Below are 22534 nucleotides of genomic sequence, written 5' to 3'. Positions count from 1 at the left end.
CCCCTGACTCCAGACTAACCATTCTGTTGTTTGTGACTGTTGTATTTTCTTGCAGACACCCCCTCTTCCCTCTCTTAGCACTGATTTTTGAGAAATGTGAATTAGCTACTTGTACCCCCCGCGAGCCGGGGGTGGCGGGCGGGGACGTCTGCTCGTCAGAATCATTCAATGAAGATATAGCCGTGTTCGCCAAACAGGTCAGCAAAATAAATGTTTAAAAAGTAAAAGAAAATAGAAAGGGACCTCCCTCCTCCCACCCAGGGTATTTGCAAGAGGATCCAGCAAATAGCACGTCCTAAGCCATGCCTGTTCCAACTACCCTGAGATTTCCCTCCTATATGAGTGTCGTTTGCGGGCGACTCAAAATCGCCCGTATTCTTCCCAGCTCCATAACCTAACGCAGAACGCTCCCTCTATAAAATAAAATCACCAACACCACACGCTGGAGCTGCCTTGGACTTGGCGAGCTGGGCAGCGTCCTCTAGAAGCATAGCTGCTGGTAGAAGTCACCCTGAGCTCTGGGCTTGTTTTCGGCTTATTTGATTCACGTTGAAGTGTTTCTGCGCGGGACGAACTTGGTGACACCGAGTCCCTCCCGGAGGTTACATGCTGCCCCCCGACAGTGTAATGAGGCAAGAAAGTAGGAAGGCGACCAGATTTCAAATGTTTCTTTCTTTTCCCTCTTCCCTCTCCCCTCTCCTCACTTGTATTTAGATTCGCGCAGAAAAACCTCTATTTTCTTCTAATCCCGAACTGGATAACTTGGTAAGAGCCGACCCATTACTCCCCTCCCCGAGTTCCTCTCCCCTAAGCCCCCAGCTTTGCTTTGAGAGCCCTGAGGTTTCTAGACGGGTCTTCCCGTCGCTGCAGGTCGGCTGCAAATGTTTCCGTCCACGGACAAGTGGTCCGGGACAAGATCCCCGGGAAATAAATTTATCTGGAGAGGGGCCGGGCGAGCGGCGCGGGGAAACGCGAGCTTTTGTTTTTTATGACAGCCGGGTAGCGCAGCTCTAATCAGCGCGGGGATTTATCTCCGGGCCTGTCAGCGTGTGTGCTCAAACTTTGGGGACTTCCCAGCCCTCAAAGTTGCATCACGAGGGCAGCGACCCGACACGAGCCCCCAAACCACCGGTTTGCCTGAAAGGTGTGCGGAAGGCAGCAGAAAGTTCGCAGTGCGAAAAGCCACAATTTGGTGGACTATTTGGACTATTTTCCCTGCACACCTTCCAAGGAAACATCTTGTCCTGGGATGTGGCCCTTTAGGGGTGCGGTGGGGGCAGTGGGGCTGAGAAAGGGGAGAGAACCATGGGGGAGAGAGTGTTTATGATCCCCACTTAGATGCTTTGTTGTTATTTTAGCTATTTTTTTCCTCCTTAAGAAATATAAACCTCTCGATGGTACCCAGTCGCTGCTATTAAGTTTTAGTGTTATTGCCATAAATCAAAATAACTCTGTTTACTGGGGGAGGGGGTAGACTGGAGATGCTAGTGCTGTGACAGCCAGTTTTCTGCAAACTAGGAATGGGGTGCTCATTCTTTTTGTATCTTTGCAGATGATTCAAGCCATACAAGTATTAAGGTTTCATCTGTTGGAATTAGAGAAGGTAATTTCCCTAGCCTCTTTTGCTTTTACCCCCTCACCCCCAAATACACAGGGTGGGGGGAGGGTTCAGAATGGCTGAAGTTCAGGCTTCTGAGATATTTGCATAAATGTCTTTCTTTCTAGTAATTAGTGTCAAGGCCAATCTTAGCGTCCATTTCTCTTTGCAGTTTAATTACAATTTCAGCCACTAAAACCGGGATCACAAACGCCCTATAGCCTTGTGTTCATTCTTAATACCTTGCTGGCTTTGTATAAATAGATGCAATTCTATGCATCCCGGTTGAAGTTTAGAATGCTGTTGTGAGTTGCTTCACAGGTTATACCTTTGTGGCCTCTTCTCTTCTTCCTCTTCTTTGCTACCTCTGGGGGGGGGGGGTGGTGTGAGGTGGAGTTTTGTTTAGTTTTAGTGAGTTTCTGGAAGACAGTCTGAGAGCAGCGGCAGGTCAGGCACAGAGGAGAGTTGGAGGGGGAGGAGGAGGATCGGACAGGGAGTCTGGAGGAGGTGGTGGGGGAGACACATTAAACGTTTTGCAGAGACAAAGCAGAGTTGATAGTTGTGTCAGATTTCTTGAATCTGGGAATCCTGCACACACCCCACCTTCACACTCAAGAAAGGGTGTGGGATAACAGGATTTTGCTAGCTGTTCTATAAATCTCAGCAATAAAAACTTAATGCATTGTAATTCAAACTAACATTAAATTGCAAGCACACTGGGGTTTCTTGTGAATTTTTGTATCTCAGTGATGCCTGGGGCCTGTAAAAGACCACTCCACTTACACCTAAATATTTTGAAGCATTCTTTTTCCTTTTTCTTTTTTTAAAAATTGATTTGATACATTTTTGTGGCTGTAAATTTTTTCTTTTTAACATCACAAGTACTGGCGATTTGATTTCCTCTTTTTTAAAGGAAGTATCCTAAAATACGCTTCTTATGGATAGAAATCCTAATTTCTAATGTTATAGAGACCTGGGTTGTCAGGCATATATTCTATGCCACGACAGTTCTGGTCCTTTGGAGATTATATGTACATGCATTTTTTTTCCCTTAGACACTTTGGAAAAAGACCTATGATAAAGTAACTGGATGAAATTAAATAGTGTACCTTAAATGTCACCCACGCAGGTCACCTCTCTAATGGCCACAGCTCCGGGAGCGGATGAATTTAACACGGGTGTTGAATATGTTGTAGCCTGTGAATCATCTTGTCACTGTCAATTTTCTGGGATATCTCTATTTTGCAAGAAAAGAAAGTTATTCCTAATTCTGGATGCGTCTGGGGGTCTCTGGAGGACAATTGCCCTGTGTTTCCCCTATTTGGAAGTTTGGATCTCACAAGGGGGGTGGATTGCACTTGTCAATGTCATTTATGCACTCCTGATTATATTTCCATTTTTTTATTTCTGTCATAATGTAGGTACACGAATTATGTGACAATTTCTGCCACCGGTATATTAGCTGTTTGAAAGGGAAAATGCCTATCGATTTGGTGATAGACGATAGAGAAGGAGGATCAAAATCAGACAGTGAAGATATAACAAGATCAGCAAATCTAACTGACCAGGTATGTGCTTTTCAATTTCAACATTCCTGGAAAAAAATCTGTATGCATATTGCTTGCTGGGTCACTACCACCTCCTTTTATTATTTGCATATGATTAAGTCCCTTTTAGATACATTTCCATCGAAATGAAAATTTTTGAATAATGTGGCTATTATTGCTTCATTAAGGCTGGCTCTGGGATTCGACCTGGAGAGATGAGCTTGTAAAAGCTTTGCCTGCAAACTTGACCTGTTTCTTGTCGCTTTTAATTTTTGTCTTTATTTTATTTACCCTCTATAATAATGGGAGTGTTAACTGCCAGTGACCGCCTCTGATTGTAGGGCTTTGTTCTGGAGCATTTCCCTCCCTTCTATCTTGAAGAAAAGAAAAGTGTAGGGTCTGCTTATTTCTTATTTTATTAGGAATAAACCCAAGATAGGTGGTCTAAGAAAGACAGCCAGGGTTTGAAATCTAGCAAATGCTGGCTATTTTCTCCCTGTCTATACGGTTCATTAGCCTGTCTTGTCAGTTTTCCTCGGCCGAACGCTTCTAGACCTCACTGAACATTGCTTTGTGCAGTGCTCGCTGCAAGCTCGCCCATTTTATTGTACGTCATAGAAAAAATAAGACCAGGCCGAGGGTATAAAAACAGATAAATATGGACTTTCCTCCTCCTCCTTTCCTCTCAGTCTCCAGCTGGTACGTGCTCTGGGCCCTCTGGGTTGGCAGCTTTTGGAAGTGTCAGCATCAGGGGCACCTCAGCGACTCCCTCTGTGTGACGGGTGGGGGCACCTCGTGCTGCCCTGGCTCTCAACTGCCGGCCTTTGCTTGCTTCAGCCCCTCCTCTCCCTTGCTACCCCCAGGCCCTTCTTCCGCTTTGTTGCTAAGTGGGGACGACTTTTATTTGTACTTGCTGGGGGTGGGGGTGGGGGTTTCTCCCCCTCTCCCCCTAACACCACAGTTTGCTCCCAGTGTCTCTGTGCAGTCGCTGTGTCTCAGGATTGTCCACAGGAGTTGCAAAAATGCCATGAAAGTGAAAACATGAGGAGTGGGTGGGATAATACAGGGCTCAGGACAGCTCTCCGTTGCGAATTGTTGCAACGCGACTAGAGATTTGGGTTGTGGGCCTCCTCCGCCTCTCCATATGTAAGTGAAGGCCCAAGAGTTGTTTCTCTTTCTGACTTGGCACGTGAGCCCCGTCTTGGGGGAAGAGATCAGTCTGCCTTTGTTAAGCCAAAGGACAGCCAGTCATGCTGCTTTCCTTTACAAGCTCTGCCACATCACTGTTGACCGGAGGCTATTTTGCGGAGTTTTTGCCCGAGTACCCGAATACTAGGTCCTGGTGCCATCTAAAAGTTTTCTTCTCTCAGCGTCACCCCTTAAAATAAATTCCCAGCTTGGATTTCTCTGGAGAACCCCGTAACAGAGGCTGAATCCTCCTTTCTCCACGAGGAATGGCGGGCAGGCAGAGCGGAGCCTTAAAAGCCCCAACGCGCGAGGTCCTTACTATTATTTGGCAAGTTGCAAACTTTCAGCAGTGTAGAGGAGTGCACCAAGCAGGCAGCCTGCGAAATCCTGGCGTGGCCTGCGGAGGTGGGAAACGTGCAGGCGGCTGCCGGACCGGCCTGTCCACGGCCCTGTGGTCTGCCAGGCCTCTCGCCTGCTTCATTCAGCTCCAGACCTCGCCTCCAAGCTGTTAAATGCAGATTCCGCCGAGGAACCCTCGGCTAACTGCTGGTGAATAAAAATTGTAATCCAACAGGCCTACCTAGAAAATGGGATTCTAAAAGCTCAGGAGTGCTAGATACATAAAGCTATTTGAGCAAATTAGAAGAATCGCTTAGGGGCATGAATGAAATCAACACTTTAATTGCCTCCAAAATGAAGATTTATACCCCATTTTCTCAACGAATCATTATTTTATTAAAGTCGAAGATAAAGGACCAAAGTTACGGGGTATTTGGGGGGGATACAAAATTGATATAACATCATTGAGTTCTTCCCTTTACTCCTTCGGTCAACTTTTGTTACCCAGTTACCTTTATTTGAGATATGCAGATTGGTAGGCACTTCTATTGGTTAAAAATACGCATTTTATTTTCCTCCCCACCTATAAAATGAGAAGCGTGCCTCCCACCCCGCCGCTTATGAGGGGGCTTCGCAGCTTTGAGCTGGTGGCGCTGTTGGCCTGTGCGCATGGGCGTACTCTCGTGACCCCTTGGGCTCACCTAGGTCTCAGTTGGTCGGAGTGCAGCAAACCCAAGTTTGTTCTTTCTAACTGACGGATTCCCCGGAGCCGGGAGCGCAGAGCGAGGGATGCATGCGGGACTGTGCCTCGGACACGGAGTAGAGTCCCCTGTCCTGGGAGGGGGAAGCAAGAGACAAGGCACTAGGGCGCCAGTTCTCCTGACTGGAGCCTGCTCTCGGGTACCCGAGGGGTGCTGGACCCCTAGTGCGGCACCCTGGGGGCCAGACCCAGGAAGGGCAGCCTTGCCACCTGTCTGCGAATGCGCCCCAGCCAGTTTGAGCCTCGGCAGAGGGTGCGCTCCGGGACTGGATGCTTCAGGTGTGGCGCGAGCGCTGGGCCTCGTTAGCTCATTAACCCCTCTGTCTCTAGGGCCTGCTGGCTGCACGGTTTATTTTATTTTACTTTTCTTCTCGGAGGGCGCGAAGGCTGCCACCCGTACAGGGACCTGAGATCGACGACTTTGATACCAGCCGGTTTCCCGGAGGGCTAAGTCGGCGGAAGCACTCTTGGCCTTGTAGTGTTGTTGGGTTTTTGTTTTTATTTTTTATTTTTATCAGATTAAGATGCCAGTAGAAGCTGTAATCCCGTCCCCCTCAACCCCCTGTCCTTCACTCACTCCCACTCCCAGACCCTGAGGTCCCCGCCGGCGCAGCCCTCCCGGGCGCCCTCTCCCGACAGCCTAGCTCGCGGCCTCACTGACGCTCCTGAAGTCCGAAGACTGCAGGCAGCCAGGGGTCCCTGGGGCTTTCGGGTATCGGCGAGGTGCCAGGGTCGGGACCCCGGAGCGGGCGCAGAGGAGGACCCAAGTGCGAGAAGTCGAGGCGAGGACTGAGCCTGGTTAGCGGTGGAGAAGGACTGAGGTCCCAGGGAGGCGGGGCGCGTGTTTGGGGGAGCCCAAGGTGGAATTGGGGACACTCAGAGGGGTTAGACGGGGAAGAGCCTGGTCGCCCAGCCAGACTCCAGGCCACCCTCCAGGAAGGAGCCTTCGAACGAAACCTTCGTTCCCAGGGCTGTCTGTTGCTTGTCACTCCTGGAATCTAAGCATTTTTCCGCTCCAAGAACGGGGCAAGAGAGGGGGGTGGAAGGGGACGAGAGGATCGAAGAGTCGCCGGGGCCCCAAAGGCCACCTCCCGGGTGGCCAGGCCTGCGCGCAGCGAGCGGGGACTAGCTGGGCCTGTGCTCTCGGGCGCCAGCCCCAGTTCTCCCACAAGCAGCGGGAAGCAAAGAAATGGTCCCTTTGGATTACATTTTTTTTTTTAAATTCAACAGCAGCTCTTGGGGGGATCCTCGGCGAAATCTGCATTTTACAACTCTTGGGAGAGGGCTGGCGGGCAACACAGGGCGCCCTGTTGCTTGTTAATCCAGATTTGTCTCTGACATCTGGGGAGAAGTAATGTGGCTCTCGGAGAGGGAACCAGAAAGCCACGCTCGCCAGGCAGGTTAAATGCCAAGTGCTGGTGAGATTCCCAGGGGAGGGGCGACGACTGCCCGGGCTGTGTGGCCCAGGCTGGAGAGCGCCAGGCTTCTGGGCCTCCGGTGTCCCCGGCAGCCCTGGGCCAGTGAGCTTTGGTTCCCAAGTGGGCCAGGGAACCCTGATGGTGATTGTTTTATTTTAAAAGTCCAGAATGGCGCTTCGGAAGCCTAGTTTGAGTTAGAATTCTTAAAACTGAACTTGTGCTTGACTGAAAACACCCCCTCTATGCAAAGTGGAGTGGGAATGCACCTAAGGGAGATTTAAGCTTTCTTTTTTGGAGAGGTATTATGGCCTGGGATGAGGATGGGAAAGCAAGGGACAGCCTAATGTCCTTGATTAACTGAATCTGCCGGTTAAGAAAAAAATAGATGAGGCCATCAGATATTTACTAATATTAGTGATGTAGACAATTATTTTCATCCAATAAGAAAACTGGACAGAAACATCAGGGAAACAGGAAAATGGCCCCATTGTCAGGTAGTTTGTTTCTAAATGCTTACACATGGATACATCTTATTTAAATTGTAAATACTTCATAGGGTCCCACTTAATGCCTTAATCCTGGAACCTCTCAGTCCACAGGCCTTGCAAGCCATAGGGTCTTAGAATTATCTACCTTTCCTTTTGATTGTTGTTGTGGGTCATGTGGTATACTCTTAATTTCTTTTTTGAAATATGTCAAAGGGAAATTATGGCAAGATTCTCTTTAATGATTAAATAATAAGGTGTTGACTGCTTGTCACTACATTGGCTAATTGGGATGTTCATTGTAGGCCCTTTATTGCTTCGTATCCTTTGAATTAAAAGTTAGTTGTTTACCAAGTGTGTTTTTATTGGTACTTTCTGATTGGCTTTTAGCTTGTATTTATGTGTGAATTTTGGAGCAGGGATGTATTGATTCTTAATAGGGGCTCTTAAAAAACCATTTTAGGAGAAAAAGAAGTACAGAGTATGTGCATATAGGTTGAGATCAATTACATTGTTAAATGTCTTGAAGTCTAAATGCTAATACTACAGAAGTTACTCCCTTCACAGTTTCTTCTTCTCTCTCTCTCGCTCTCTCTGTCTCTCTCTCTCTCTCTCTCTCTCTCTCTCTCTCTCTCTCTCTCTCTCTCTCTCTCTCTCTCTGTCTCTCAGTCCCCAGTGCAAGTTCCATGGTTAATGGGAAGCAATGATACTAATGCTACTTTGTACAAAGTAAAGCCTCATAACACTAACTATTGTTCAGTGATTGAACTAGCTCTGTGGCAATAGGTCAAATAGCAATCCTTTTCTCACCAGAATGACTCCGTTGCTCACAATTCAAAATATATAAAGTGGTTGTATATACTATTGCTGTCAGTTCAAACTTAGAGACTTTTATTAGAAAACATGGAGAAGCTTAAATAGTAGAGGAAGAAGAGAAGGAGGAGGAAGAAAACAAGATTAAAGTATGGCCCCTTGCTTTCAAAAAAGTAACTGAAATATACTATAATTGCTCAACTTTGAAAATAAAATTTAAACCATTATGCTTTCAAGCACTCATACGTTTAAATGTTAAAATGTTTGTCATAGTCCAAAAGATTTAAAACACAGCTGTTGCTGGGTGACGGAGGGAAAATTATGCAGTAAAACTCCACACTCTTAAAAACAAAAACTATTTGTGGTGCCATAATAGAAACTTAGGTTTAGTAAGGCCAAGCAGATAAGCCAAAGTATTACCATGGGGCCTCCTGTTATAAAACTAGCTTACCTACCCTCACAGGTGGAGTTGGAGAAACTATGAATGCATAACAAGTTATATTAAGACACTTGTCATAAACGAAAATACTGTCAACATGAATTCACATGAAGTATTTTCATATTGGTAATGTTATGCTTTCTATTGAAATAACAGTATTTTCTTCTGAAGTGTAAATATGTCAAACAAATGTGGAATGCTAAAGTTTTAATAAATGATCATTTAATCATCAAACACAACCCAAGTATGTATACAGAAACTTTTAAAGGAAAGTCGGCATACAGCCAAATTCTTATAGGGACTAGCAGGGAGATGATCAAAAACGAACACGAAATAAGACTTCCTGTAAGAAGGTCTATAATTCAACATTATTTGACTCCACTGTCAGGGAGATAGTTGAAGGATAGTAAACTGATACCATTCTCAGTCATTTTTGTTACACAGTCTTAAATGTTTGCAACTGTAGCATTTTATATCACTTTTTGGATTATGATGTCTGTCATATTTGTATCAAAGTAATACTTGAATTTATGTTATAACAAAAATGTTTGCCACTTTTCCTGAGTGCAAAAATTAATTTAATGTTTAAATATTGCATCAAAACTCTGAGAAGGTATTCTTTTACAAATAAAGAAATAAAAATAGAATACACGTGACACAATGTATCCGACAGTTATGCAAATGTTAGACAAAGGTTTTCAAAGTCCCAAGTAAAACAACACTGTTGTAAATCACACAGGGTTTGGTGGTCTTACTCAGAAGGAAATGTCAGGATATAATACCTGTTTCAAAAGTTAGGGTCTAAAGCCTCCCAACTTGAATTTTAATAATTCCAAAATTTGACTTTTGGGATCCAGTAAAAGTTTGGGTATTTTACTATCCTTAATATTTGTGAATAAACCTTGAATGTATAAAATCAGTTTTGAAAATTTCAAGCAGGTGGATATGTGTATATAGTGTAACAGATAAAGGGACTTCCTCGCTGTATGCTTAATTTAACATGCCATGATTTCAGGATTATAGGAATTTGGGAAAGCTTTTGGGAGTCTTAAATAGCCTGCCCAGGAAGTATACCTATATTGGGCAATTGCTGGGTTTCCCACACTTATAAATTTGAGATTTTAATAAATAGTATAAAGGATACCATGTGAAATAAACAAGAATATATCCATTTAAATATTTGTCACTAGAATCCAATTTCAATCAGTTTAATGCATTCATGTGTGCAGAATTAAAGCAATTGGCAACACTTTACTAGATTCTGTCTGAACACTCTTTCCAAATAGCGTTTCTTAATCTGGGAAATATGTTCTTGTTAAAGGAAAACACAAGAGTGCAAATCTTTTGAAATTAGTTTATATTTCTGGACTTCTTGGTTTAGAATTCCTAAAATATACCATAAAGAGTATTATCTGGTGAAATAAGCTTATTCCTACATTTATTGAATTATACACCTGTCATTTATTGGTATCGTGAGTATATACAGTTAAATGAGAATTATAACCAGAACTAAGTCAATAACTCTAAGATATGCAGTAACCATGCTATGGCTTTTTCATGGCATATGCACCATGATATATGGCATAAATGAATGGAGGATAAATAAATAAGTTGTGAAAATAAAATTAACATTATTCATAATCTTCAAAAATACGTTTCTGCAATTGATTCCTCCTTGATAACTTTTCATGACTCCATTTACAATTGATAGGATTTAGAATCATGAGGTAAAGAATCTCAAGTGTGAAATGTTATAGTTCTTAAAAAAACTTAAATGAAATTATATTTTTCTACAGAAAGGAAATGCTGTTACTACTGCTAAGTTTACTAAGTAATACTTTAAAATCACCACAACTTTTTTACGAGTTTAACAAGTTTAAGCAACGTTTTATAGTCTTGCTACTTTAAAAATTTTCACACAATATGAAGTCTCAAATTTTACCATGGATTTAAGCATACATTATTTTGACTCATTTAGATTAGTCAGTAAATAAATAACATCTTAAGTGATATCAGCATTATTCCCTGTCAACACATGCTAACTTGGAATTAATTGTTGCTGATGAGTTCCCATTTCTGTAGATTTTTCCCGACACTTCACAATGCAACATGGTAGCATGTTTATTATTCATTCATTGTAAATATCCGGTTGTTGGTTATTATTTAGCAAGGCAGAACTACAGCTCTTTCTTTTTCTGGTCACTTTTCCATTGTTTGGTGAGCCTCCAATGCCTGAGATTTGAACTTGAACTAATTTGCTAGGTCTCATTTCCCTAGTTGAGTACATTGTGGGTTATTACCCATACACAGCTTTATTATCCTGCAAAGATGAAAAATGTTACTCACTTTAGAATGGGAATGAATTGACAACAAAGTCACCAAATATTCCCAACCTGTGCTTTACAATTAGGTGAAAAGCTGAAAGCTGTTGTTCCTGTTTGCCTTCCCTAAGACTATGAATACTTGATATAAAGATTTATATCAGCCCTTTATGCTCTCCCTCTTAAGGCCTATGTGTTTGTTTTCAGTGACTGTAGTTTAACTGAGAGTCCATATTTGGTCCCAGACCTCCATGATTTTCATTTTATTCTGCATTTGCATTCACATTATGTACCATAGAAACTCTTTAAAGTGAAGTGCATTTATGACTCTTATGAAACTCTGGAAAATGAAGTTTGTAATGAAATCAACATAGTCATCAAAAGGACAATGAGAGGAGCAATTTGATGTAAACCCAGTGTTTTCTCATTCCATCCCAATTTGTAAAAGACTTATCACTCTTCTTTTAAAAATATTAGAAGCTGAACGAATAAGAATTTCTTTGACAATAAAATTCCTCTTAGTCTCTATAACTATTTGGATGTGTTCTCGAACATTAACTTAATTTGATAGACAAGCTATAATTAACTGTGACCTATAGTGTTTTCTGTTGTTCAGAGACTATTCCTTAGCGATTTGAAAACTTAATTTCCAGCTAAATGGTGTACAACGTCTCAGGTTCTAAAGGCGTACTTACACTATTTACAAGAAGTAAAAATAGTTTGTGTGTCTGTAGGGCTTCAAAAGGGAGACACTTTGGAGGTAGGGACTCACTATTTTTACAATGTAAAGTCCTAGCAAACTAGTGCAGGAGGTGGGCTTTTTTTTTTTTTTTAATGTAGTAGTCTTCCTTTCTTCACTGCAGTGTCATTCACCTGGAAATGGGAGGGAGAAACCCCCAAAACATTGTATGTTTCATGGCACAAAAACTCACACATGACATTTTAAATCTAGTTATTTTGTTGATTATAAAAGTCAGTAGTATAGAGAGAATTAAAAATCACAGCAAATAGGTAAGATGCTCTGAGCTATGGTGCTACAATCAGAATAGAAACTTCAGCAGCAAAATTAAATTTGAGTTTAGTTGGAATATTTACTTGACAGTTCCCACCAGATCTGGAGCTGTTTTAAAACCCCCACTTAAGAATATTTTAGCGTAAGAACTTTGTGATATCTCACGATTAAACATTACCTTTACTTGAAATTGTTCATTCATAGGAGACACTGTCTCATGAGTAGCCACCCTGCCCTTCACTCTTGAACAGTTCAGATAAATGTATTATTTATTTACAGTCTATTGTATACATTATTTATAGGAAATGTGCTGTAACTCTACAGAGCGTATGGAATTTATCTTGGCGAGATACGGTGGCATCTCTGCCAAAAGTGGCACAGCCCTAAGTAGATAATAAGGTTACACTCAGCGTACAGATAAATAGCATCTCTCATAGAGTCATTACATGTTTGTATTTTATAATTCTAGATGCAAGTGCATTTTTCCATTTTCATTTTAATTGTCATAGTTTTTTTGGCTCTAGCTTCTGCCAAAGAGAATCAGGAATTTTACATTTTGAATTTATCTTGGTGACAAATTAATTTGTCTGAGGGGAAAAAAAAGATACTGAGTAGCAGAATCATTGAACCCCTTCTTTTCTTCCCGCATGCTTCTCTGTCTCGTATGTGTTTAAAATTTTCTGCATGATATTGTCCATGAAATTTTTAACACTGGTTTCGTATTTGGTGGTTTGGCCTACTGTGGGATTTTATAAGCTGTGTTCAATAACACAATCACCAAGAAAAATATCAGACTTATTGTGCCCAGAGTAATAGATATGTAGACTGTGCTTGTTTTGTGCATATCAAGTGTGTTGTTGGTGTTCAAGTATTTTTTATTCTAATAATTATTTAAAGCCAGTATCAATCTGCATTTGAGTGAGCATAAACATTTTTATTCTGGAATTTGGAATTTGCAGCAACTCAATTTTATTTTCCAAATTACCCTGCCATTTCAATTAGGTGCATTGTTCTTCACTATACTGTTTCGACATTCTAAAGGTTTGCTTGCCACCCTAATAGTGAGTTGTTTGAGTGTTTGATATTTATTGAGGGCATGGAAAGAACATGCCAATAGAAAAAGAGGAAAATAAAACATTAACAAATCAATTATGGGGCTTTTCTTCACTTGTAGTACACATCTAATACTCCAAATACTCTATAACTGTTAGAATAGTATGAATAGCCTTAAGAATAATAGCCTTGGGTATGGCGGAAGAATGGCTTTCTGATTAACTGGAATTCCTTAAAAAGTGCACCAACAGTACAACTCAGCCTCCTACTTCTGGAATTCACAGTTGCTTTGGTTGATCTCACAGTTAAATGTGTTGAAATATAGAGAATTTAGCCATTCTAGGAACCAGAAATGCAAATTAAATTTCAAGATGCTTTGAGAAAGGCCTGTCTGATGATTGTACCCAAGATAAATAATAAAGGAAGGAATAACCTTTCCCCCACCTCCAAATTTAACACTCAGAGCTTAAAGATTCAGAAATCCTTGAAAAATGACAGGTACTTAAAAAATAAAATTTGAATGTAAATGTAAAATGCTGGAAGTGCTTCTAAAAAGAAAACCACAGGGAATTTGGAAAATACCCTATTGCTAATTGTTAGTGGAATGTAAATTTCCATGATTCTTTTATCCATAGTATAATGCAATAAGGTAGTTGAATCAAACAAGACTACATCTTGGCTAACTTTTTTTTTTTTCCCGTCACATTAATATTGTGGATTTTCTGGTTTGAGAGTTTAGAAGTAGAAAAGAGAGAATTTCAGAAACACTTGAGAAAGAGCAATTAAGTGTGCTCATTGTAACGTTTAGTTACACAAACTTTCAGGCCGGCAGTGTCCCAAGAAAGTCTGTCCATTGTAGAATTAGAGCACTGGTGTGGGAATCTAGGCTCTGCTGTGAGAGGGTAAGTCACCTCACTGCCATGAGCCTCGGTTTCATCATCTAACAATAGAACCCACATTATTGCATGACTGTAAGAATTAGATAAGAATGCATGTAAAACATTTAAAATCATACATCCCAAAAAATATTTTATCTTCTTGTAATCTGCCCAACCCTTCAGCGACATGAATTTGATCTGAGGAGGGAAGGTTGGGTAGTTGTTAATGGGGTGTTATTTTATAGGCCATTTTATAATCATAGAGTTTAAGAAAAAGAGCGTTTTAATTTTTATTTGGGGGTGGGGTCATTATTATTCTGATTCCGTTATAGTGTAAAAGGGGACTGGCCCCTCGGCTGTGTTACTGACATAGTATAGGGAATTACTACAGATTCGTTCTTAGGTTCAATTTCAAATGACAGTTATGTGCAGATCTTGTGCTAAGTACTTTTTTCCACATTTCTGAGTGCAAATGTGACATGGCTAAGGTCCAGTTGCTCACAAGGCCTTATTATCTACTTGTACTCAGGATACAATGTTTTCTACATTATCGGATGTTCTTTTTGCTAGGATGGTTGCCTAGAAAATTTGTGGTTTCAAGTTGTTTTATGTAAGGCACTTTTGGGTTTATTTTATCTTAATTTGTTTGCAGAATGAGGAGCACTGAATACGGAGTTACAAATGTAAAATAAAACATTGGGAAGCAAGCAATCTTATAAAAGGGATTTTATAACTCCATGTACACTGGCATAACTTACAGATTCTTTTGCTACTCCTAAATAGAAATGATAGAAAATATCCTGAATTTCAACAGAAAGCTCTCAGCAGATAAATGAAGAGTAAGATCTGAAATATTTAGGTACAAATATTTGGAAATATGGTGGTGCCAGTTGGATTAGAGGGTTTAAAAAAATTTAAACATTTACCTCCGAACTACAGTTCACAGGTATGATTTCAGGAGTGGAAGCACATAGAGTCATTAAAATAATTTAATACAGGACCTTATTTTTATTAATAACATGCCAGCCATAATAGGATAGCATAGGAAAAGGAAATGTTATTACAACATAAATAAGTACTTTTACTAAGATTCCTAGAGTAATGAGGCTTTACCTTCTCTTCTGTTCATGAGATTTTTCTCCACCACAAACTGCTTAGTAGAATTTGAACATTCGGTGCGCTTAAACAATTGCGGAATTACTTATCTACTTTCCAGTTTTGAGATTATCATTAGTATTGTTATTATTATTGTTGGTAAAACTGGTAGCCAACGTGGTAGCAGTATCCCTTTGGTTGTTTGGTTGTATCCCTATTCTTTTCCCTCATAATCGGCCTGATTATGGTACTGGCCCCATGTAGGAACCTATATTATCTTTTGAGACCACAGTGGGGGTCACCGTGGGATGGTGTTGGTGTTGATTCTCAGTGTAAAAGAATCGGGCAAAATGGATCAGTGCTGTGTAGATTTCACAAGGAAAGCTTTTGGAGTATTTTGGATGGTGTCTTGTATCAGTAGACTTTGGCTTAGCATTGCCAATTCATTTTTAATTTTGTGGATGAATTAATTCAACAGTGCACGTTAGTAATGACCTAAGAGTGTCCGAGTTGAAACCTAAAAGATCTCAGACTGTGGGAAAGTAAGATTTGAAGGAGCGTTGGAAGCGACCCGTGGTGCTGAGCCTGAGCTTTCTAAGGACCCCGCCCTCACGGTGGCCACAGCCTGGGGTGTTGGGAGGAGCCCCAGGCTCTGACAGGTGTAGGAGAAGAGGCAAAATATTTAAGGGCTAGTAGATTTTTCAAATGTAGTAGATTTTTCAAATGACCGCCAAGTTGCTTTAAATTTCATTACAGTGTACAGTGTAAAAACGTGAAAATTAGTTCGTTCCACATTCTTTTGCCCGATTCCTCATTCACATGACGGGTGCATGTTGCTGTGTGTGGGTGAATATGCACTGGTGACCTCCCCACGTCTGAGGCTTCAGTGATTCCTGGAGCTCATACAAGCACCTGAGAACACAACTTTTCATTTAAAGATGAAATTACTCCTCGGAGAATTTTCACCAAAGGCAAAAAAAAAAAAAAAAAGAAAAGAAAAAAAAAGGCACAAAAATTCTTCTCCTCCTCTCTGCATGGCTCATTACACAGAGATAGAGGATTCAGTGTTTGAAAAATTATCATTTTTGTAGGTTTTATTTGTGGTACGCGAGTACTGGGGAATATAGAACTCAATTTAACAGCCGCTGTCTCTGCCTCCACAAACTACCCACCACTGTCATATGCTCGTGTGTGTGTGTGTGTGTGTGTGTGTGTGTGTGTGTGTTTAAAGCAACACATCACAGTTGCTAAGTTGTTTAGATTTTAGAAATCTATCTTATTTGATGCTGAATGAGACACACCTGGACGGTAGGATCTGTAAAGATCCTGGCTGGCACAATGCAGTGAGCACCGTAACGAAGGGATAATTGGACAATCATGAGATGCATGACTAGATTCAAAGTCCACAATGGTGAATATGGTAGGGCTGCAACTGTGAGAAGAGGAAGTGGGGTGTCGTGGTGAGAGCCGCAAGTTCTGAGAGGGGATGCTGGATTTCCATCGTCTTACCGCTAATTTACCGTCTGCCCTGAGTCACCAAAATTACCCTTCAGGCCTCTAGTAAGTGGGGTAATCAGCACATTTTATCACAGCATTAACAAGGGGCTCAACAAGAACCCGGGTAGGCCTGCAGACTTGGCAAAGGCAAGGTTGTCAGGGCGGCGACAGGGAAGGAAATGAGAGAAAGGAGGAGAGTGCAAGGAGAAAGTCGGAAGAAGTGTGCAAGGGAGATAACCTAAAGAGCTGGCCTCCGGGTGGAAGGCACAGGCAGGCCACCACCGGGGACGCCTCAGGCCCCTACCGGTCTTTGCCCAGCACAACAGTCGCCTCCCCTCCCTTTATCATGTGGCAGCAGGACGGAGTTTGCACTCAGAAAAGGTTTCACCTCCAGACCCTTCCCAGGCACATTTTAATGTGGTCCCCGAATGCAGAGCGTGTGTGCGCAATGAAATGTTAATCTGTGAGCTTCTGGTATTTAAAAACATCTGAAAGCTTAAAAGGTAAGAGGGCAGTTATACTGTGTTAAAACAAAACATCTTGCTCAAACTTGTCATGGTTAAATGAATTTTGCTTAATGATTTCCAGGGATTTTTTTTGAAATCCATATAAGGAATTTTACATTTTTTTCTGATTTACTTGAATTTGAAGTTGGGTAGACGTAGCCTCAGGGGAGTATGTTTTGAGAGGAGCGGGTTTTCTAGGACTCTAGCAAATTGTAGGTGCTGTCTGGTGATGGAGTGAGGTGAATGCTTATATGGTATGTTCTGGTTATCCAGCAGAGGCAAATGGGGACCACTAAGATTTTCAAATAGGAGTTTCAACATATCAGAGTTTCAATACTTATAAATAAAAAAATCTCAGGGTCTCCCATTTCTCAACTTCCAGTACACGCAGGTAAACAAGTCCCTCTTCATAGCAGTTCCTGGACACTTCTCTCCTCAGTTCTGTGTGTGGGTCTCTCTGTCCCTTTTCATCAGATGGCATCATTGATTGAGAGATGTTTAAGGAATCCTCTGCTGAAGCTCTGTGCCTTTAGGATCCTGAGAGACACTGTTTGGACAGAAGTGAAAACGTCTCGGGGAGCGGGACTAATTAGATGTGGCTACCCTGGCAGTGTGGGATGGAGGCAGTACTTCATGGACAAGGGTAGACATGTGTGTGCATGTACATATGGACACGTGCAGATGTCGGAATGTGAGCGTGTGTGCGCAGGAGCATCACGCAGTGGGTGCATTCCCCACGTGGACGGGCGACTCCCCTGATCGGGAGGGACTAAACCGTTCACTTCTGGAGACGAGCCAGCTCTTTCAGGCCCCTTGAGATCATTTACTAAAGCGACTCTGGTGGGTTGAAAAAGCAAATGTACTTCTGCATAAAGAAAGCTGCCTATTGATAGGTAGGTGCAGGCTGACTTTAAAATTTGAACACTGATTATTTCATCAGTTTTTACATAGCTGCTAGCTGACCTCTTCAGAGTCAAGATTGCCAGACTCTCGTTGTTGTTGTTTTCTTTGTATTACTTTCAGGTGTACAAAACAATGCACTAGTTAGACATTTCACCCCTCACAAAGTGATAACCCCCTTTCCCCAATCTGTTGCCCCTCTGACATCGTATATAGCTGTTACAATTCCATTGACTCTATGCGGTACTCCACATCCCGTGACTATATATATATATTAAATTATTGTTGACATACAGTATTATTCAGCTTCACGTTCAGGTGTACAGTGCAGTGGTCAAGCATCTACACCGTCCATGAAGTGGTCTCCCTAATAAGACATGTGCCCATCTGACACCCTACAAAATCTTTTCAACATTACTGATTATATTCCCCAAACTGTCTTTCATATCCCCGTGGCAATATTGTATTAACAATTTATGCTGTCTAATCCCTTCCCTTTCTTCCTTATCCATCGTTTTGCATGGGACAGGTAGCATAGAAATTTTGAAGGAAAAAACCCCCACTATTTTTGGTCTTAAAAAAAAAAAGGTTCTGGCATCAGACTGATGTGATGAATGATCAAGTGAGAAGATACATCAAAGTGCTTGTATACTGTAAAGTGATTTATAAATATTAGGGATCAAATTAGACTTGATGGGGTGGAGAGGAGCAAGCCACCTGTAAAATCATGTTATTTGAAGGTGAAAATAAGATCAGTTTGCCTTCCCTGAGCACACACCAGCTGGCAGATAGCCCAAGGCACACCAAACTGTATGCTAAGCCAGCGCGGGTTAACCGTTCTTTCCAGAAGGTCTATACACTGAATACACCTGCATGTAGGTATTTGAAGGTTGACGAGGTCAACCTATGTTGTTACATTAAAAACGATAGTAGCTGCCATTTATTGAGTGCTTGCTGCATGCCTGGAAATTTATATATGTTATGTCTGCGGAGGAGTATTTTTTTTTATCTCCATTTACGGATTAGGGGCGTTAAGAGTTAGGGAGGTTGTGACTTGTCTAAGACCATGTAAGTGGTGTAGTCAGATTTCAAACTGGGATGTGTCTAGCTTCAAATTTCCTTTCTTTTGATTGTGTTATACAGCAACTGACTATTAATATATCTTTATGGCGGTATCTGTTGATGTGAATGCAAGTATGTCAGATGTTTTAAAACTGTATTAAGTCTTTTTTAGACGTTTTATGGTATTTAATGTAGAAGATCGTAGTGTCAATTTAACACACACATCCTCTATATGTCACTTAAGTTATTCATTTCTTTATTCAAAAACATATTTGTGTCTAATGTGGTATAGACATTTTCCTGGGATGAGGGTAGAAGAATGAACAAGATACAGTCTAGGACTTCAGAGCATTCATAATGTAGAACTGTAGATAGGCCCGACAGGTCATCACAAAACAGGATGAGAGTCAAATGACAGCGGCATGCCTGAGGTGCTCTAGTGCTCGGGGAGGGGAGGCGCACTCATCCTGGGGAAGTGTGTGTGTGTGTCTCAGAGAAGGTGTTCTGGGGAGGTGACACCTGAGCTGTGACCTAATTAGCAGGTAAGAAGTAATCAGCGGCTGGGGACAGGCAGGGCAGAGCACAGCACTCCAGGCAGGGAGGAAGGGTGAGGGCAGGTCCAGAGAGACAAGCAGAACATATCTTCCAGAACTCCCATGGTGGAGCACAAGGAACACGGTGAGGAACGGCCCAGGCCCAGACTATGAAGGACTTTGTATACCAGGGGAAGGACCCCAGACTGTGTTCTGTAGGCAGTAGCAAACCGCTAGTTCATTCATCAAACGTTTCCTGAGTGCCAGCTAAATGTCGGACACTGTGCTTGATACGCAGGATGCAGCAGTGAGCAAAACTGACACCACGTCCTGTCCTCATGAAGCTTATATTCTAGTGGAATCGGACTCTTTTCAAGCTGGGGAGTGATTTGACTTGAACTCTTTAAAGCTGGAAGGGCCTTAACAGCAATCACTAAGATGAAAAGTGAGAGATTTATTTGAGAACTATGTAGGGTTAAAAATGGGCAAGACTTGATGACTGATTGGATGGGGGGGGGAGAGAGAGAGAGAGAGAGAGAGAGAGAGAGAGAGAGAGAGAGAGAGAGACACAGAATTACAGGTAGTATGTCATGGATGGCTCTCAAATTTATACCATGGATGGATGGAGTTATACTACTAGGATCAAGAACAAAGAAGCGTGACTAGAAGGTTTGGTGGGGAGAGTTTTCTTTGGACTTGCTGAGTGAGATGGACATTTTTGCATGGAAATGGTTTAGCAGGTAGATGGGCACACAAGTCCAAAGACCAAAGAAGAGACCCAGAGACACAAATTTTGTATGGGTGTCGCAGTAGTGAAAGGAATTGTTTAAGGAAAACATGGAAAGTGATATGAGGGCATGTAAGATAAAATATGCCCCAAATTAAGGCATAGATGGAAAAAAGATTTATGAAGGAAAAAAGTCACCCATGGGTAGTTTTATTCAGGAGGAAGGATAGTTTGGGAAGTTGCAGGGATTTTTTTTCCCCCCCCGAGATTTTTATTAAAATGTAGCTAACATACAATGTTATATCAGGTGTACATCATAGTTACTCAACATTTGTATACCTAAAGAAGTGATCACCACAATAAGTCCAGCAACCACCTGACACCGTGCTATGCTATCACAATATTTACTGTATTCCCTATGCTGAACATTACATCCCCATGACTTGTACCTGGAAATTTGGACCTCTTATTCCCCTTTCCCCCCCTTTTTAAATGTATCAATGACAGTTGACATTCAATATTATTTTACATAAATTACAGGTGTACAGCTTAGTGGTTAGACATTTATATAATTTAAGAAGTGATTCCCCCTGACTAGTCTAGTACCCACCTGGCATTATACTCGCACGTAGTTATTACCATATTGTTGATTATATTCCCTGTGCTTTACTTTACATCCCGCTAACTATTTTATAACTATCAGTTTGTACTTCTTAATCCCTTTATCTTTTATGCCCTGCCCCCAACCCCATCCCATCTATCACCCCAACAAATCTAGTACCATATGACACCATACATAGTTATTACAATATTATTGACTCTATTCCTTATGCTATAACCTATGTCTCCATGATTACTGTGTAACAACCAATTGCTACTTAATCCCTTCCCCTTTTCACTCATCCCCAACCCCACCTCATCTGATAACCATCAAAATGTTGTCTGTATCTATGAGTTTGTTTCTGTTTTGTTCATTTATTTTATTCTTTAGATTCCACATATAAGTGAAATCTCATTGCATCTGTCTTTCTCTGTCTGGTATACTCCATTCAGCACAATACCCTCAGGTCCATCCATGCCTCCGCAGATACCAAGAACCCATTCCCTTCTCTGGCCGAGCAATGTTCCATTGTATGTATGTACCACCTCCTCTTTATTGACAGACACCCAGGCTGCCTCCATATTTGGCCATTGTAAACAATGCTGCAATGAACGTATGGATGCACATGTCTCCTTGAAGTAGCGTTTGGATTTCTTCAGATAAATACCCTGAAGTTGGCTTATTGGGTCCTTCTTTGTCTCTAGTTATAACCTTTGTTTTAAAGTCTATTTTGTCTGATATAACCATTGCTACCCTAGCTTCTTTTTTTGTTTTACTTTTTTTCATTTCATTTTCATAAAATATATTTTTCCATCCCTTTACTTTCCATCTGTGTGTCTTTAAATCTGAAGTGAGTGTCTGGTAGGCAGCATATGTAAGGGATTTGTTTTCTAATCCATTCAGTCCTCTTATGTCTTTTGATTGGAGCATTTAATCCGTTTACATTGAAAGTAATTGTTGATAGATATGTAGCTCTTGCCATTTTATTATTCATAATTTTGATCTATTTTTTCCATCTTAAAGAAGTTCCTCTAACATTCATTGTAAGACTGGTTTGGTATGATGAACTCCTTTAGCTTTTTCTTGTCTGGGAAACACTTTAGCTGTCTTTTGATTTTAAATGACAGCCTTACTGAGTAGAGTAATCATGGTTGTAGGTCCTTGTTTTTCATCACTTTGAATATTTCTGGCCTGCAAAGTTTCTATTGAGAAATCAGCTGACAATCTTATGGGAGCTCCCTTATAAACTACTACTTGCCTTTCTCCTGCTGCTTTTAGGATTCTCTCTTTGTCTTAACCTTTGCCAATTTAATTATAATGTGTCTTGGTGTGGGCCTGTTTGGGTTCCTCTTGTTTGGGACTCTCTGCACTTCATGGACTTGTATGTCTATTTCCTTCACCAGGAAAGTTTTCAGTCATTATTCCTTCAAAAAGGTTTACAATCCGTTGCTCTCTCTCTTCTCCTTCTGGTACCACGACGATGCAAAAGTTGTTATGCTTGATGTTGTCCCAGAGGTCTTTTAAGCTATCCTTATTTTTTTGGATTCTTTTTTCTTTTTGCTGTTCTGATTGGGTGTTTTCTGCTACCTTATCTTCTAAATTGCTGATTCGATTCTCTACTTCATCTAATCTACTATCGATTACCTCTAAAGTATTTTTCATTTCTGACTGGTTCCTTTTTATGATTTCTCTGTCCTTTTTTTTATTCTTGCCATCTTTTTGTTGAAGTTCTCACTGAGGTCCTTGAACATCCTTATAACCAT

General features: G+C 41.4%; 1 protein-coding gene across 2 annotated transcripts in view; it reads left to right on the top strand.

Moving 5' to 3' along the window:
• The window catches only part of MEIS1 (Meis homeobox 1), a 133797-nt gene that overhangs the window by 4620 nt on the left and 106643 nt on the right, over positions 1–22534 (top strand). For both annotated transcript variants that reach the window (XM_033124649.1, XM_033124650.1), the window contains exons 3-6: positions 56–197; positions 715–765; positions 1553–1603; positions 3019–3165. In XM_033124649.1, coding sequence (XP_032980540.1) covers positions 56–197; positions 715–765; positions 1553–1603; positions 3019–3165 — 391 coding nt within the window. The remainder of the gene's footprint in view (positions 1–55; positions 198–714; positions 766–1552; positions 1604–3018; positions 3166–22534) is intronic.

Source organism: Rhinolophus ferrumequinum, chromosome 13 (assembly GCF_004115265.2).
Source record: "Rhinolophus ferrumequinum isolate MPI-CBG mRhiFer1 chromosome 13, mRhiFer1_v1.p, whole genome shotgun sequence".
Lineage (NCBI taxonomy): Eukaryota > Metazoa > Chordata > Mammalia > Chiroptera > Rhinolophidae > Rhinolophus > Rhinolophus ferrumequinum.
Note: the sequence above shows the minus strand (reverse complement) of the source record. Positions and strands in the feature narration are given on the sequence as shown.